At 54.0% G+C, this 17,600-nt stretch overlaps 1 protein-coding gene across 1 annotated transcript in view; it reads right to left on the bottom strand.

The window, feature by feature from the left end:
* Window positions 1-17,371, bottom strand: part of LOC103698873 (probable BOI-related E3 ubiquitin-protein ligase 3) — a 30,299-nt gene extending 12,928 nt beyond the window's left edge. Inside the window, exons 1-3 of the mRNA XM_039119006.1 lie at window positions 17,246-17,371; window positions 17,085-17,149; window positions 16,699-17,015 (exon numbers count right to left, since the gene is read on the bottom strand). Of these exons, the coding sequence (XP_038974934.1) occupies window positions 16,699-17,015; window positions 17,085-17,149; window positions 17,246-17,304 (441 nt within the window). The 5' untranslated portion in view covers window positions 17,305-17,371. The remainder of the gene's footprint in view (window positions 1-16,698; window positions 17,016-17,084; window positions 17,150-17,245) is intronic.
* Between the last annotated feature and the right edge of the window lie 229 nt (window positions 17,372-17,600).

Raw genomic sequence — 17,600 nt, forward strand, 5'->3', positions numbered from 1 at the left:
TTGGCCCCGTCCTGACCGTAGATCCACTGGCCATTAGGTATGGACGAAGTAAGAGCGGACCGCATTCAGTCGGATCTGGTCCCCGAAGACCTAGATAGGTTCGTGGCCCGGTACCACCTTCCCGAAGCCTGCAACGTTACGCTCCCGGGGCCTGAGGAGAGGATGTCCCATCCTCCTCCAGGGAAGGTCGCCATCAACGAGGACATCCTTCGGGCCGGGTTCCGCTTTCCCCCCTCGGACTTAGTTGTGCAGGTGCTTCGGGGTTTAAGAGCGGCGCCGACGCAACTGGTGCCGAACTCATGGCGCGCCCTGACGGCCTTCCAGGTTCTCTGCCGCATGCACGAGGTTCCCGCCACCCTGAATGTCTTTTGGGAATGCTACGGCCTGAACGGCCACCCCCAGGACAGAGGGTGGTGGTGCTTTGCGGCGCGGCGAGGGTGCGGCCTCGTCAAGGAGGCTCCTTCCTCCATCCACGGCTGGAAGGAGCGTTTCTTTTTCATTGACGTAGATCCCTCTTGGGGAATCAGGGCAACCTGGGAGACGCCGATGAAGTCCCCGATCGGCCTATCGAGGTTGTCGAGGGAGGAATCCGATGGCGTCGCCATCTTGAAGGGGTTGGTTGCCGAGGGCCGGCTCCCCCCGGTGTCTCGCCTTATTTCTGAGGACACCTTGGTGAACGTCGGCCTGAGCTCGGTCCCCGCTGACCGTGAGCCCGCCACCACTTCTTTTTTAGCTTTTTTCTCCTCTTTCGTTTCTTCTTTCCATCAGCTTCTCAGTCTCCGACCATCTCGTCCTTTTTGCAGAAATCGACGACGTCATGCGGTCGGACAAGGCGATGGCTGTTGGTAGGACGTCCCTACTGAAAGCGGTCCGGAGGAAGAAACGGACTCCTCCGAGCGGGGTCCCACCGGCGAAGAAGTCCCGCCAGCAGGCGACTCCGACGCCGACAGACGGGTCCGGACCCACCGATCAGGGGGACGCCGCGGGCTCGGACCGACAGTTGGCGCTGTATCAGCCCTCCGGTGATGAGACTACCGTTATTCCGGAGGTGTCATCCGAGCGCGCCCGAGACGGCCGGGTTGGACGCGATCGGTCCCCAACCCGGCCTTCGACTCGGTCGGCTTCGGATGACACGAGAAGGAGGGGCGCGCCGAGGCCCCGGCCGAGCGGGACCCTGTCGATTCCTGGAGCGGCCCCCGCCCCGAGCACGGTCAGCATGACTCTTCCCCAAGCGATGGATAAGGGTAAGGCTGTAGAACCACCGTCCGGCTCCGGGGCGAAGTCGGGGTCGGCCTTCACTTTCGCCGGCGCCCGAAACCTCATCGAGACGGTGCTGCTGGAGAAGGACCGTAGGCAGGTCCGGCAGATGAGGATCCCTGACGTCGGGGCTGCCAGCTGCGTCTGTTTTATGTCGGTGAGTGTTCTTTTGGTCGCTTCCGCCACTCATAAGCTCTATTGATCCCCGTCTGACGCTCTCATTTTTCCTATCTTTTAGCTCGCCCAGTACATGATTCGTCTGGAGGAGAGCCACGAGGAACAGGCGAGGCTCCTGGCGAGGGCCGAGAGCCAACTGAAAGCAGTAGAGGAGGGAGGCCAGGCTGCGGCGGGGAGGACGACCAGGGACCTCGAGACGAGGCTCCAGGTGGCCGAAGAGCGGGCACTCGGCTTCGCCGCCCTCGAGAGGCAACTGTTGGAGGCTCAGGAGCAACTCAAGGTTGCCTCGGGTCTCGAAAGCGAGGTCAGGAAGGCGGAGGAGCGGGCCGAAAAGCAGTCCCGGAAGGCTGCCGACTTTCGGGAGAGGTGGGAGAAGGCCCAGCGGTCAGCCGACAACGCCCGCAACCGAACCCGGTCTCTTGAAGCCAAGCTGGGCGAATTGGAGTCGGTCTTGGAGGAGTCCCGCGCGAGCGACCGGGAGCTTCATTCGCGCCTGGAGGAGGCTAAGGCTGCTCGCATTGCTGCCGAGGCGAAGCACAAGGAGGCTCGGGCTGATCTGCTGAGGGTCTCCTCCGAGGCGGACGACCGGATTGTGGCGAAGGTCATGGAGGCAAAAGCTCAGATTACGGAGCGAGCAGAGGCGGCGCTGGCCGAGAAGAGCGCGGAAATCGGGCGTCTGGCGGTACAGGCCTATCGTCAGTCCGCCGAGTTCATCCGTGACATGTCGGAGGCGGTACAGGCCTATCGTCAGTCCGATGAGTTCGTCCGTGACATGTCGGACGCGGGGTCCGACTCCTTTGTCTTAGGCTTCGATGAAGGCTTGGCAAGGGTGTCGGCTAAATACCCCGGGATTGACCTGAGTGGGGTCTCCCTCCTCGACTCCCCTCCGGCGCCATTGCCTGCTGATTTTCCAACCGCCTCCCTACCCCTTGCGGACGTGCCCGGCGTTCCCGACCCAGAGGTTCCTCCAAGCTGACCCTCTGTACCTTTCTTTGTCCTTTTCTTTGTATGTTGGCGTTTTGCCAAGTTGTATGGGTCTCGGCCCTGAAACAATGAAAGTTAATGCAAATAGAGTGTTTCTTCATTTCACTTTCGTCCTTCCTCTTTTTAACTCTTGGTAGCGTCTCGCCGACTCCTAACTCTTGAAGTTCTTCCGGCGCTAGGCCAGGCATCCGAGGGTTAGGCCTCAGGAAAGCGCTAGGCCAGGCATCCGAGGGTTAGGCCTCAGGAAATTCTTCCGGCGCTAGGCCAGGCATCCGAGGGTTAGGCCTCAGGAAATTCCTCCGGCGCTAGGCCAGGCATCCGAGGGGTAGGCCTCAGAAAATTCCTCCGGCGCCAGGCCAGGCATCCGAGGGCTAGGCCTCAGGAAATTCCTCCGGCGCCAGGCCAGGCATCCGAGGGCTAGGCCTCAGAAAATTCCTCCGGCGCCAGGCCAGGCATCCGAGGGTTAGGCCTCAGGAAATTCTTCCGGCGCCAGGCCAGGCATCCGAGGGTTAGGCTTCAGGAAATTCCTCCGGCGCCAGGCCAGGCATCCGAGGGTTAGGCCTCAGGAAATTCTTCCGGCGCTAGGCCAGGCATCCGAGGGTTAGGCCTCAGGAAATTCCTCCGGCGCTAGGCCAGGCATCCGAGGGTTAGGCCTCAGAAAATTCCGCTCGTTAGTCGGCCAAGGCTGGCGCAAGCCGAGGCGACCGGTCGGGGCTTCAGGCTAGTCTGCTCCCGGGATGATCATCGGGTTAGCCTAGCATCTGAGGGCCGAGCCTCGGAAGATTCCGCTCGTTGGTCGGCCAAGGCTGGCGCAAGCCGAGGCGACCGGTCGGGGCTTCAGGCTAGTCTGCTCCCGGGATGATCATCGGGTTAGCCTGGCATCCGAGGGCCGAGCCTCGGGGAATTCCGCTCGTTGGTCGGCCAAGGCTGGCGCAAGCCGAGGCGACCGGTCGGGGCTTCAGGCTAGTTTGCTCCCGGGATGATCATCGGGTTAGCCTGGCATCCGAGGGCCGAGCCTCGGGAGATTCCGCTCGTTGGTCGGCCAAGGCTGGCGCAAGCCGAGGCGACCGGTCGGGGCTTCAGGCTAGTCTGCTCCCGGGATGATCATCGGGTTAGCCTGGCATCCGAGGGCCGAGCCTCGGGAGATTCCGCTCGTTGGTCGGCCAAGGCTGGCGCAAGCCGAGGCGACCGGTCGGGGCTTCAGGCTAGTCTGCTCTCGGGATGATCATCGGGTTAGCCTGGCATCCGAGGGCCGAGCCTCGGGAAATTCCGCTCGTTGGTCGGCCAAGGCTGGCGCAAGCCGAGGCGACCGGTCGGGGCTTCAGGCTAGTCTGCTCCCGGGATGATCATCGGGTTAGCCTGGCATCCGAGGGCCGAGCCTCGGGAAATTCCGCTCGTTGGTCGGCCAAGGCTGGCGCAAGCCGAGGCGACCGGTCGGGGCTTCAGGCTAGTCTGCTCCCCGGATGATCATCGGGTTAGCCTGGCATCCGAGGGCCGAGCCTCGGGGAATTCCGCTCGTTGGTCGGCCAAGGCTGGCGCAAGCCGAGGCGACCGGTCGGGGCTTCAGGCTAGTCTGCTCCCGGAATGATCATCGGGTTAGCCTGGCATCCGAGGGCCGAGCCTCGGGGAATTCCGCTCGTTGGTCGGCCAAGGCTGGCGCAAGCCGAGGCGACCGGTCGGGGCTTCAGGCTAGTCTGCTCCCGGGATGATCATCGGGTTAGCCTGGCATCCGAAGGCCGAGCCTCGGGGAATTCCGCTCGTTGGTCACGCGCCTGTCGCTTGCCGCTCGACGAGATTTCTCCGTGGCCAGCTACGATCGTGTTTCTCCTCTTCTTGAAGCGTCGCCTGGGGAACACCAGAAGGGTATTAAATGCTAATTGAGGCGTTACCTGGGAAATCGGATCGCCAGTTGCTGCTTGCAAGGAGTGTCAGTTAAGCGGCCGCGATACGCGCGTTCTTCGAGGCGGATGCGGCCTGGGCGCGAGCGGAGATACGTGGGCCGTGGGATACACACCGCCCGGAGTGCTCTGCATGAAGAATGCAATTAAGGAGAACGACGCTTAGGAGATCGCGGGAGGATACGCCTCGAGAGCTGGAACGGCTCCGAATTCGGTGCGCCCGCCTTTATTAGAGCCACCCGCATCGGAACGACCGGGGGGCCACAGTTTGGCTATAAATATAAGTGCAGGCGCGGTGGAGCCTGCCAAGCCGGAGCTATTCAGGTTACCATGGATCGTGGACCTCCTCTCCGGCGTGTGGCTGGGAAACCCCCGCCGGAGGAACGGAAGGCGCGTCCCTCGCGACTTCCGCCAACTAGCCGTTTCATCTGGGATCAACAAGGAGGTTCTCCCCGGCGGAACTCCGCTCTAGGCGTTTCATCCGGGATCACATCCCCCCTCCTTTCAGCCCCGCCTCCCGATTGAGCTCTGCGCCAGACGCTTCATCCGGGATCGCGCCTCCTCGCGCTCTTCTCCCTTGTATTCCTTCCCTCCCCTTCTCCTGGGGAGGACCGGAATATCCCTTGGAGGTGGCGTTTCTCTGGAGGCAGCGGGAACTCCTCCTTCGTCCACTTCTTCTTCGTCCGCGCCGGCTCTTCGTCCTTTGCGTGAGGCGTGGATGGCGCCTCCGGGGAGAAGCACCCACGCCCGGTGGGATTGCAGCTGCTTCGGATGGAGGGTTCGGGGTCCCAGATCTTCAGCTCCACGGAGTCTCCACCTCTTCCTTGTTTTCTTTACTCCCCAATTCCCCTCTGGGAATTCTTTGTAATCACACGAACACACCGTTGTAACCAGGAATTATTGAAATGAAAAGAATTGTACATTTTTCGAACTGTCTTCCTGGCTTTGTCGCTCTACTGGTGATACACCCGCAGGTTAGCGGAATTCCAGCTCCTCGGAATTTCTCGACCATCTAGGGTCTCCAACTGGTAGGAGCCAGGTCGGTTTACCCAGCGAACCCTATACGGGCCTTCCCAATTTGGCGCCAGCTTCCCACCTTCCGCGGGTTGAGATGCTTTGGCTCGCCTTAGCACCAGATCTCCGATTCTGAAAAGTTTCGGTCGGACCTTGGAGTTATAATATCGGGCCACCCTCCGCTGATACATCGCCATCCGAACCTGTGCCATTTCTCTTGCTTCTTCCAAGAGGTCCAGGTTCCCTCGGAGTTGCTCCGAATTGGCCTCGAGTCGGTGCGCGGCGACCCGGGGCGAGGGGAGTCCGAGCTCCACGGGAACAACCGCTTCCGTGCCATAGGTTAGGCTGAAAGGCGTCTCCCCGGTAGGGGTCCGATGCGTGGTCCGATACGCCCAAAGGACATTCTCGAGTTCTTCGACCCAAGCTTGCCCCGTCCGACCGATTCGCGCCTTAATTCCTTGGAGGATTGTCCGATTTGTGACCTCGGCCTCACCGTTGGTTTGGGGATGCGACACAGATGTGAACCGATGCTCGATCCCGAACTCCTCGCAGAAGTCACGGAAATGCTTGTTGTCGAACTGTCGACCATTATCCGAGATGAGGACCCGAGGTACCCCAAATCGGACAATGATGTTTTTCTTCACGAACTTCCGGACTTGCGCCTCCGTGATAGTGGCCAGCGGCTCTGCCTCCACCCACTTGGTGAAGTAGTCGATTGCAACAATCAAAAATTTCCGCTGGGCTGAAGCGACGGGGAATGGTCCGAGGATATCCATTCCCCACTGTGCGAAGGGCCAGGGCGCGGTGATTGGTGCCAAGGGGACAGAAGGGACTCTCTGGACATTGGCGTGGCGCTGGCAGGCGTCGCATTTCCGTACGTGATCCTTCGAGTCCTCCAACAAGGTAGGCCAATAATAGCCTTGCCTCATGATCTTGTGCGCTAAGGACCTAGCCCCCAAGTGCGATCCGCAGACGCCCTCATGGACTTCGCCGAGGACGTAGGCCGCCTCCGAGGGGCGGAGGCACCTTAAGAGGGGGGCGGTGAACGAGGTCCGATACAGCCTCCCTTCATAGAGTACGTAGTGGGCGGACTTCTTGACAAGTCGCCGAGCTTGAACTTCGTCTTTAGGGAGGATCCCTTCGGCGAGGTAGGCGACGAGCGGGTCCATCCAAGACGGCTCCGGATCAATCGCCATCACCGCTCCAGCCTCGCCGATGCTCGGGGCATCCAGGGTCTCCAGGTAGATTGCCCTCGACAAGTTGTGCGCCTCTGTGCCCACCAAGCGAGACAACCTGTCGGCCCTGGCATTTTCGCTTCTGGGGACCTGCTGAATGTCGACACTGCCGAGGTCGGGAATGAGTGCTTGCACCTTCCGGACGTAGTTCTGCATGGTCGGGCTCCGGGCCTCGAACTCCCCACGAACCTGCCCGACCACCAGCTGGGAGTCGGTGAAGACCTTCAAACGCCGAATGCCGAGCTCTCTGGTGAGTTTGAGTCCCGTGACTAGGGCCTCGTACTCCGCCTCGTTGTTGGTCACTGGAAATCCAAACCTCAAGGCATACTCGGCTATCACTCCATCAGGACTGGTAAGGACCAGCCCGGCCCCTCCACCCTCGGGGTTCAACGACCCATCGATGTGAAGCGTCCAAATCGGGAGGTCGAGGCTGGGCGTTTCCGGCGGTCTAGGTTCCGCCTCCTGCACCGTGCACTCAGCGAGGAAGTCTGCGAGCACCTGAGCCTTGATGGCGGGTCGAGGCTGGTAGCGGATGTCGAACTCACCGAGTTCTACTGCCCACTTCACCAGTCGTCCCGCATTCTCGGGGTTGCTGAGGATCTGCCGTAGTAGTTGATCGGTTAAGAGGGTGACCGAATGAGCCTGGAAATAGGGGCGAAGCCTCCTGGTCGCGGTCAGCGGCGCGAAGGCGATCTTTTCAGCCTTCGTGTACCGCGTCTCGGCATCCCGTAGGACCCGGCTGATGTAGTACACAGGCTTCTGGAGCTTTGCCTCTTCCCGAACCAGCACCGCACTGACCGCGGTTGGGGAGACCGCCAGATAGAGGTAGAGCATCTCCCCTTCTTGCGGCTTGGGCAGTAGGGGAGGAGACGCCAGGTATTCCTTGAGCTGGTCGAATGCTGCTTGACATTCGGCCGTCCAGAGGAAGTCTTTCGGGCGTTTTAACACCTTGAAGAATGGTTGGCAGCGTTCGGCCGATTTTGCCACAAATCGTCCAAGCGCGGCGACCCTTCCAGCGAGCTCCTGAACCTCCTTTACTTTGGTCGGAGGGGACATACCTTGGATGGCCTTGATTTTGTCTGGGTTGGCTTCGATACCCCGCTGGTTGACAATGAAACCGAGGAACCTCCCGGCCGAAGCGCCGAAGGCGCACTTCGCTGGGTTCAGCTTCATGCGAAACTTCCACAAGGTGGTGAAAGTCTCCTCCAAATCCGCGATGTGCTGGTCTGCATGGCGGCTCTTCACCAGCATATCGTCCACGTACACCTCCATGTTCCGGCCGATTTGCTCTTTGAAGATTTTGTTGACGAGGCGCTGGTAAGTGGCGCCAGCATTCTTCAGACCGAAGGGCATTACCTTGTAGCAATATAGCCTCCGGTCTGTTATAAAGGCAGTTTTCTCCTCGTCCTGTGGGGCCATCATTATCTGGTTGTAACCGGAGAAGGCGTCCATGAAAGACAGCAGCTGATATCCGGAAGTCGCGTCGACCAGTTGGTCTATTCGCGGAAGCGGAAAGCTATCCTTAGGGCACGCCTTGTTCAGGTCGGTATAGTCGATGCACATCCTCCACTTCCCGCTCGCCTTCCGGACAAGTACAACATTTGCCAGCCACTCGGGGTAGCTTACCTCCCTTATGAATCCTGCCTCCAAGAGCTTGTCTACCTCCTGGTCGACCACCCGGATCCGATCCGGAGCACAGTGTCTCTTCTTCTGCTTTATTGGTCGGTGGGTCGGGTCGACGTTGAGGGCGTGAGAAATGACCTCCGGGTCGATCCCAGGTACATCGGCCGCCGACCAGGCAAATACATCGGCATTGGCTCGGAGGAATTCCATCAACCGGGCCCGAGCTCCCGGGTCGAGATTGGCGCCGACCCGGACCGCCCGGTCGGGGCGGCCTTCCTCAAGGGGGACTTCGACCACTCCCTCGGCCGGCTCCCCGTGCCGCAAGGCCACCTCGTCTCTGGCATCAAGGGACTCGACGCTTAGGGCTTCCACGGGCTTCTTCCCTTTGAGGGTTGCTAGAAAACATTGCCGTGCGGTCGGTTGGTCACCTCGGACCTCTCCGATCCCGACCGCCGTGGGGAACCGCATGAGCAAGTGGTACGTGGAGACCACCGCGCGAAGGGCGTTCAGCCCGGGTCGCCCGAGGATAGCGTTGTAGGCCGAGGGGATACGGACGACCAAGAAGTGATTACATTGCCGACCCTCTGCCTCTTTACGACGGCCGTCCCTGACGCTTCCGTCGAGCCCCCTGCGTTCCTCACGGGCCGAGAGCAGCCCCCAGTGATAGTGTGGATCACGCCCGCAACGGGTCGATTCTGCTCCCGAGGCTCCGGAGGAGCCGGGTCGGCCGGACGCGAGTCTGCGGGGGGACGTCGGTCGCTCACATACCGACCGAGACGCCCCCGACAGATAAGAGCCCCGATCTCGTCCCGAAGCTGGAAGCAGTCCTCTGTGTCGTGGCCGTGGTCTCGGTGGTACTCACAGTACGCCCGGGAGGGCCTCTTTCCAGGAATCCTTCGTATCTGTCTCGGGGCCGGAAGGTCCTCCCGCCCCTTGATCTCCATAAGGATCTGGGCCCGGGGAGTCAGGAGAGGGGTGTACCGGTTGAAACGTCGGGGTGGAGAACGAGGGCGTGGGGCGCCGTGGTTCTTCGCCGGCGACGGGCTTCTGCGCCGACGCTGGGGCGTCGGGCTCCTCCTCTGGCGTGCCTCTTTCCGCCTTTTCTTCCCAAGCTTTTGTGGGATCTCGGCGGCCTCCTTGCTCCGGTGGGCGGCCGCCTCCTCGGCGTCCGCATACTGGTTCGCCGGGACAACAGCTCTGGGAAGCTCCGCGGCAGGCGTTTGTCCAGGGAGAAGGTGAGTCTGCCCTTCCGGAAGCCACGCTTCAGGGCTGAAAGAGCTACCTCCTGACTCAGGTTCCGGACCTCCAGCGTAGCCCTATTGAAGCGGGTAAGATAATCCCGCAGGCTTTCTCCCTCGTTTTGCCGGACATCAAAGAGGGAGTCGGAGACCAGTCGCCGCCGGCTACTGACGGCGAAATGAGTGATGAAGAGGCGAGTGAACTGGTCGAAGGACCGGATTGAGTCAGCCTCCAGCCCGGCGAACCATGCCCTCGCCGGGCCACGGAGGGTTGCCGGGAAAGCCTTGCAGAGAAGGGGATCTGATGCTCCGTGGAGCATAAGGGTCCTGAAACTCTCGACGTGATCCCGCGGGTCCGCCGCCCCGTCATAGGGCTCGATCGCCGGCATTTTGAACCCCGGCGGATTCGGGGTCCGCAGGATCCTCGAGGCGAGCGCCGGCTGGAAGGAGATCTCTAAGTCGGCGAAGGGATCTTTGGAATGGCCCTTCAGGACCTGGAGTTGTCGGTGGAGATCGTCCACCCGCCGGTCCAAGGAACGCGACCGGTGGGTGGGAGACAAGGAGCGGCGAGAGGGGGACCGACTGGAGCGCGGGTTCCTCGAGGACTGGGGGGTCTGAGAACGCGCCCGGGCCCGCCTCTCGTACCCCGCGCAGCTCCGGTGGGAAGGTCCCGGCAGAATGGAGCGTGCTCGAGAATCCTCCTCGCGTCGGCGCTCCTCCCTATGGGAGAGGAAGGAACGCGGGTTGAGGAGGACAGGCGAACGCTCAGGCAGCGGCGGCTCCTGAGCCTGCTGCGGCGCCCGGGACATCGCACCCTGCAGATTCTGCACCGCCTCCGCGAGGGTGCGAACCTGCTGGGTTAGCTGGTCGAACTGGGCGGCTTCGACCATCTGAATGGGCGGTGAGGCGGTGGAGTGTTGCTGAGAGCGTGTTGGGGATGCAGCGGCCTCCCGGCCAGTGGCGCGAGAGGCCCCGCGACCGGAAGCATTGGAAGCTCCACGACCACCTCGCCGTGCCATTACGATCGCTCTGAGATCCGTCCCTTCCTCTAGCGCCAACTGTTGCTGGTGGTCCAAACCGAGAACGATTGGCACAGCGGTGTGAACGGGGTTCCCTTGGAGTTGGGTTGATTGCGCTCCACCTTCCACCGGGAAACCTGCAGGCAAGCCTCGCACCACCACTGGGGTAGTGGGGGCCCTCCGACGATCAAGTCAGAGGAGATTGAAGGAGAAGGAGAGATAGTAGTAACGGATAAGAGAATACTCTGGAAAACTTTTTCTTCCCCTCCCCCTTCCCCCCCAGCCCCATATATACCAGGCTGGGGGGTTTTCCCGGGGATTCGTCATCGTGTGGCACGATGGGGCTGCCACTGACATGGCCGTTACAGGGCGTCGTGGGGCAGCGCTGGGTACGGCCCTGGCAGGGCATAGCGGAGCTCCGCTTTGTACGGCTGTTACAGGGGATCGTGGGGCAGCGCCGGATACGGCCGTTGCAGGGAGTAGTGGAGCAGGGGGCCGCGGTGTGCCTCAGAGGAACAGTTTGTTGTTGTCGAGAGATTGCCGACTCGGGGTCGGATGACTGGATCAGGAGGCAGCCGACTCGGGGTCGGGCTGCGGAGCCGAAGATATCCGACTCGGGGTCGGATCGCTGGATCAAGGGGCAGCCGACTCGGGGTCGGGCTGCGGAGCCGAAGATATCCGACTCGGGGTCGGATCGCTGGATCAAGGGACTGCCGTAGTCTTCCTGGGCGCGCGTGCCGGTCACGTGGGGCATGGTGGCTAAATTCCCCCGTAACAAGTTCAATAAAGGAAATGTAGATAAAACACTATTCATTAAGAAAAAAGATAAGAATCTTCTTGTAGTGCAAATATATGTAAATGACATAATATTTGGTGCTACTAAAAATTCTTTGTGCAAAGAGTTTGCTGAGTTAATGCAGGGTGAGTTCGAGATGAGCATGATGGGAGAACTCAATTTCTTCCTCGGACTTCAGATCAAGCAAACTAAGGAGGGGATCTTCATTCACCAAACAAAATACACAAAAGAAATCCTCAAGAAGTTTGGGAAAGAAGATTCCAAGAAAATGGGAACTCCAATGAACTCTACTAGTAAGTTGGATAAAGATGAAAAAGGTAAGAGCGTAGACACTAAACTTTATAGAGGTATGATTCGGTCTTTGCTTTACCTTACTGCTAGTAGGCATGATATTATGTTTAGAGTTGGAATGTGTGCTAGATATCAATCTAATCCTAAAGAATCGCATTATCTGCTGTTAAAAGAATTCTTAGGTATTTAAGAAGTACATCTAGTATAGGACTATGGTACTCTAGAGATTCTTGTTTTGAACTTAATTCATACTCAGATGCTGATTTTGCTGGGTGCAAACTAGATAGGAAAAGCACTAGTGAGACATGTCAATTTTTAGGTGCCAACTTAATCTCATGGTTTAGCAAAAAGCAGAATTCAGTTGCACTGTCTACGGTTGAGGCTAAATACATTGCAGCAGGAAGTTGTTGTGCACAAATATTATGGCTTAAGCAATAATTAGAGGACTATGGAATTAAGCTTGACAAGATTTCCATAAAATGTGATAACACTAGTGCAATTAATTTGACTAAAAATTCAGTTCAACACTCTAAGGCAAAGCACATTGAAATTAGGCATCACTTCATTAGAGATCATGTGCAAAATGGGAACATTAGCATTGAACATGTGTGCACGGAAAGGCAATTGGTTGACATATTTACAAAACCTCTTACTGAAGATAGATTTTGCATGCTTAGGAGAGAATTAGGAATATATGATCCCTTTGCTTAGAAAAGGACAATTGACTCATGATACGCTCCTCTCATTTCATAAATCCTATGAAACATTGGTCAAATCATTGATTTATAGCTTCCTCTCATGAATATCAATGTCTCATAAAAATTTAGTAAGGATAAGAAAGCTGGAAGATTAAAAAAAAAAATTGGAGCCTGAACTGGGGCTGACCCGAGGCCAAAGCGGGGTCGACCCCCCTTTGAGGCGACCCAAGCAAGAGATGGGGTCGACCCGACAGCGAGACCCCCATTTTTAAGGGGGAGCCGTGAGCATCTCTAGGGCATTTTTCCCCTTTCTAACCTCCAAGAAATCCTATTTTCTCCTCTCCACTCCCCTCTAATCACTTCCAAACAGTGGTAGATCCTTCTCCCAAGCCATTAGATCAAGCTCTAAGGAAGGGTTTGGTGAAAATGGGACCCAAACGAGCAGTGGCCAAGCATGCTAAGAGAGTGACACGCCTATCTACAGTAGAGGAGCATCCTAGAGAGTCATCTATAGTACCTCCACGAGCTGAGTCACGTGTAGAGCCTCCTCAACCTCCTTTCCCTTCGGTTTTGCTCACTAGATATACGGGGAGACCGGTTACGACAGGTAGGCGCCTAAACTTTGAATTTTTGGATCAAGAAGGGTTTAAGCTAAGTGGTTGGATCAAGCATCAAGGATGGGAGTACCTCTGCTCCCTAGATCTACAGACCTACCCAGGCTTAGTCCGCGAGTTTTATGCTACCCTACGGGTCGGTGCGGGCGGGCTCGTCTTTGAGGTCTGAGAAGTTGAGATCCATATTACTGAGGAGTCTAGGACACTTGCTCCATCTTCCTTGTGAGGGTGCCATACCGAATAGGCCAGAGGATAAGATCAGAGCGTTACAGTTGATCATGGAGAGAGATGAGATCAACTACTCTGATGATCTGGTAGCCAGTGCCTTCTCTGCTGAGATGCGATTGCTTCATAACTTCATCGGTCGGATACTGTTTCCGAAGAGTGGGAGATTCGACCATGTATCCGAGAGAGATTTGGCCATTATGGAGCATGTTATTTAGGGGATTTCCCTGAATCTTCCAGTTATGATGATCAGACAGATACGTGAAGCCGTGACTAGGGCGAGGGCCTCTTTACCCTATGGTATAGTGCTCACTCTGATCTTTAGACAGTATGAGATATGTTTGGTTGGTGAGATCTCCAGAGGCCTACGGCACACCGACACCTACACTGCACGGTCACTTATTCGCATGAGTTACGACAAGCTGAATGGCCACTGGGTGCGGGTAGGTGCAGGGGCACAGGCACTAGAGCCTGATGGACCGGAGCCCGGAGACTCCATTCCTGGGCCCGAGATTTCTGTTGATCACCCTTCATCACATACAGAGGCAAGACCGTCATCCTCTACACCTACTGGATACACGGAGTTCTAGAGTAGGATGACTGAGATTGTAGCAGCTCAGGTGATGGATCTCTCTGACAGGATGATGAGTAGGTTGGATAGTATTACGGCTGAGGTCAGGAGAGTATCTGCCTAGGTGACGAGTCTCACGGACCGGATGACCACCTTAGAGAGAGTATCATGGTCATCCTGCAGCTCGAGCAGCTGAGTCAGAGATCTCGGCACAGAGCCAGCCTGCTCATAGGGCTCACAGACCAGACCTCCTCTCGCCACTTACACTAGGAGATTTAGAGCCAGATCACAGCCGTTGGATGCTTCTAGGCCTACTGATAGCACTACTGGAGCTCATTTAGACTAGTGCCTAGAGTCATTCTAAGTCTCTATGTATTTTGCCTTTTGTTGATTGTAAACGTCGTTATCATTTATGGCATTTTGTATTGCTAGAACATTGTAATTTTGGCTTATATGAAATACAATGTCTTATTTTGGCTTATGATCTTTGTCTTTATCATGCTATTCACCTTTGAATTACATTTTCTTTTTTGATGATGACAAAAAGGGGGAGAAAGAAATAAGAAGAAATAAGAAAGAAATAAGAAGAAATAAGAAAATGGAGAAAAAATTTAAGAAGAGAAATCAATATTCAAGGGGGAGAACTGAAGTTTCTAAGAAGCATTTGTTGTTAATATAATTCACTGTACCGGACCAAACCGGATAGTACAGAGCGTACCGTACCATACTGGTTCGATACCGGTATCCGGTACGGGTTGCATTGTGACACTTAGTATACTGAAAAAATTTTACACCATACCGTACCGACACAGTGCTAGTGTGGCACCGGTACGGGGTCTAGTACCGAAACGACAAGCCTTGATTGTTAAAATGAAAAAAATGTGAAGATAAGAAAGAAAACTGTAAACATGAAAAGATCTACTTAAAACAAAAATATTTAATTTGGTGATTTAGGACCATTTTGAGATTTATCATACAACCAAACACCCCACATTACAAACTAATGATTAGCAATTTAAAAAAAAAATTGAAATATCATTATTTTCCAATAAATCCAAACACACCCTAAATATTCTAATACTTGCAAATATCTGTGAAAAAGTACTTCTTTAAGTCTGAATTTATCTTTCATCAAAAAAAGGCTGAATTTATCAAGACTAAGCAAGGTCTTTCTGTCCGAACTAAAAAGAGTAGAAAAGATGATATGGAAATAAGACCAAAGCACCAGTAGTTGATTCTACTTGGAAGGATGATGCATAACTCTATTTTCTCATTATTGTTGTTTTTTTTTTAACCTTAGACATGGGGTAGGTATACACTGATATGAGCTGTATATTCTAGAGCTTGGGTTAGTTGTCAATATTGATCAGCAAGTTAATCTTGTTCTCATGGTTGACTTACTACGAGAGACTCTTCAAGGTTGACCTTACTATATTGAAAAATTTGATGAATCAAATAACATAGCCAATTAAACTATAAAGGCATAGACAAGTTTAATGTCTTTTATTAAAAAAAGAAAACTAATACCACTATATGGCTGCCATGAAGATAGAGGATCTCTTGACTGTTAAAGACCTAAACACCAATAGATGGACAAAAAATACTTTGATCGAGGGAAGTGCCACCAATAGACGAACATCCTATATCTGTTTTAAGTGGGAAGGAATCATGCATAAATTTGATTTAGCATCTCCAATGTTATTAATGTTAGACAAGCCCACAATGAGTACGAACTCTGATATAGTCTGTGCCTTTCAGAATTTTGTTAGCATGTCAATGACGATCAGTTTAATATCATTATTATGTTTGACTTGTTTGGAAGACCGCTCCTAGGGTTAACTTCCTCAAAAAGAGAACTCTTAAGGGAAATTAGAAGCAGAGAATAGAAATATCACAGTTTCATTACGACAATCAATATCCTTAGAGCAATAAAGGAGGTTAATTGCATCAAGTGATCATATTTATCAGCTCTTACTTTATCTATAAATGTCTGATTCATACCACCTAGATCACAAGATTCTGGAACGATGATCACAGCCATGAGGAAGATGAATGATCAAGAAACAAACATGGAGAATATCCTAAAAGAACCAGCGATATTCAGACAAAGCTTGGTCAACACCTCAAGGATTATACTTTTCCTAAGGAACCTAGTTTGAACATTGACATTAGTGATTATATAATCATCAATTTCAATTACAGTTTATCCAATGGAATGGAAAAGCATGTTCTTGTTATGGATCAAAATGAAAAGGTTTGAACCATCATTGGAGCAAAAAGATGCAGAAGGAAGCACCCATAGGAAAACATTCTTTCGACAGACAAAAACATTGAAGAGATTATCCTACACAGGCCCCCAATTAAATTATGTAATGTCAAGGATGCAATCAACAAGTGCAGGAACCATGAACTTCAGAAGGACATGTCTGCAAAAGATTAACAGAATTATATCACCTTTATAAAAATGAACCAATAAATTGAGGAACGAAAGATAATGGACAACTTGGAACCACCAATGCAGAACAGCCGGAAGAGAAAATGACCTTGAGGGCGACATGATAGAGAGCAAAATTAACTTTCCTATCAGCATCATTGATTTTGTCTTATTTTGCAAAGTATGGTTTTACCAAAATGTAATTTGTAATCTCTAAGTACACATTACATCAATTAACATACGCTACTAAATTAGTAAATATTTTACTTCCAAACACAAGGTCATCTAGTGTTATCTAAGGTCTTATAAAACTATCCAAGAAGCCTCCATCTCAATAAAACGCTCACTCTAGTTTCAGTACAGGCCGGCTGTAAACCACCGCTTTGTCTGAAAAGTTAAAACCTGATCCTTGCAAAAACTTCATGACAAAAAAGAATGGACAGCATCAGACAATATATTACATCTCGAACAAAAGCCACACGCATCTTCCAAAATCGATTCCGATCCATCCAAAATAAATTAAAATAAAACAAGAAATCATCCTGAACAATAATAACGTTGAAGAAATGAATATACATGGAATTTAGAAATTAAACAGAAAAACCTAATAAGAAACCTCCGAACCTGGACTCCGACAAAGCGATCTATCTCGGCTTCCTGCCTCAGGAGTTCATGGCCGATCTCGTCATCAATTGCCGGAAGGCGGTGGACGAAGAGGGGCGAGTCGCCGGAGGAGGAGGAGGCGGCGGCGGTGGCCACCGCGCCCCCGTCGTCCATCGAAAGCCCGAGACCGGTGGACACCGGGAGGGTGCCCAGGAAATCGACGGCCATCATGTGGGAGCTGGCCATCGGGAGGAAATCCTGCTCCTTCGGCCGCTTGGCCCTCGGCTCCCACCCCTTCGATCCCCCGTCGCCAGGCGCAGCACCCATCACATCAAATACTAGCCAAAAAAAATTAGAAAAGAAAAAGAAATGAAATCAAGGGATAGAAATTGGGGTTGAGAGATTACAGCTGGGACGGGATTCGTCGGAGCGGTTGAAGAGGGCGATCTGGCCGTCGGGGCCCACATAATTCCTGGGATTTTTCGAGAGGATCGGTTAATTTTTTTAGGGAGAGAGAAGAGGAAGGAAGAAAGGATGGATTTTTGTTTATTCATTTTTCTCTCTGTACCTGAAAAACAGCTGTTGTCGCTGCTGCTGGGCGAGGCGGTGATGAGGAAGGGCGGCCATGAGGCCGGGGAGGAAAGGGGCAGGAAAAAGAGGACAGAGGGTCTTAAATAGAATCGGAGTAGCGGCGGGCCTGGCGGCTTCAATGTCTTCAGGGGCACATAACGGCGTTAAAAGAATAACGTAAAGGATCGTTGGGTAGACATGGTGCTCGTTTACAAATTGCAAGATATTTTTTCAAGAAAAAGTATAATTATACTCGAATTTCAGACAATCTTCACGGAACAGCTAATACGGCAATCTGATTTGGTTGTCGTATGCTTATATAGCAAAATTGTGATATGCGCACAAGAACAATT

Source organism: Phoenix dactylifera, unplaced genomic scaffold (assembly GCF_009389715.1).
Source record: "Phoenix dactylifera cultivar Barhee BC4 unplaced genomic scaffold, palm_55x_up_171113_PBpolish2nd_filt_p 000469F, whole genome shotgun sequence".
NCBI classification, from domain to species: domain Eukaryota; kingdom Viridiplantae; phylum Streptophyta; class Magnoliopsida; order Arecales; family Arecaceae; genus Phoenix; species Phoenix dactylifera.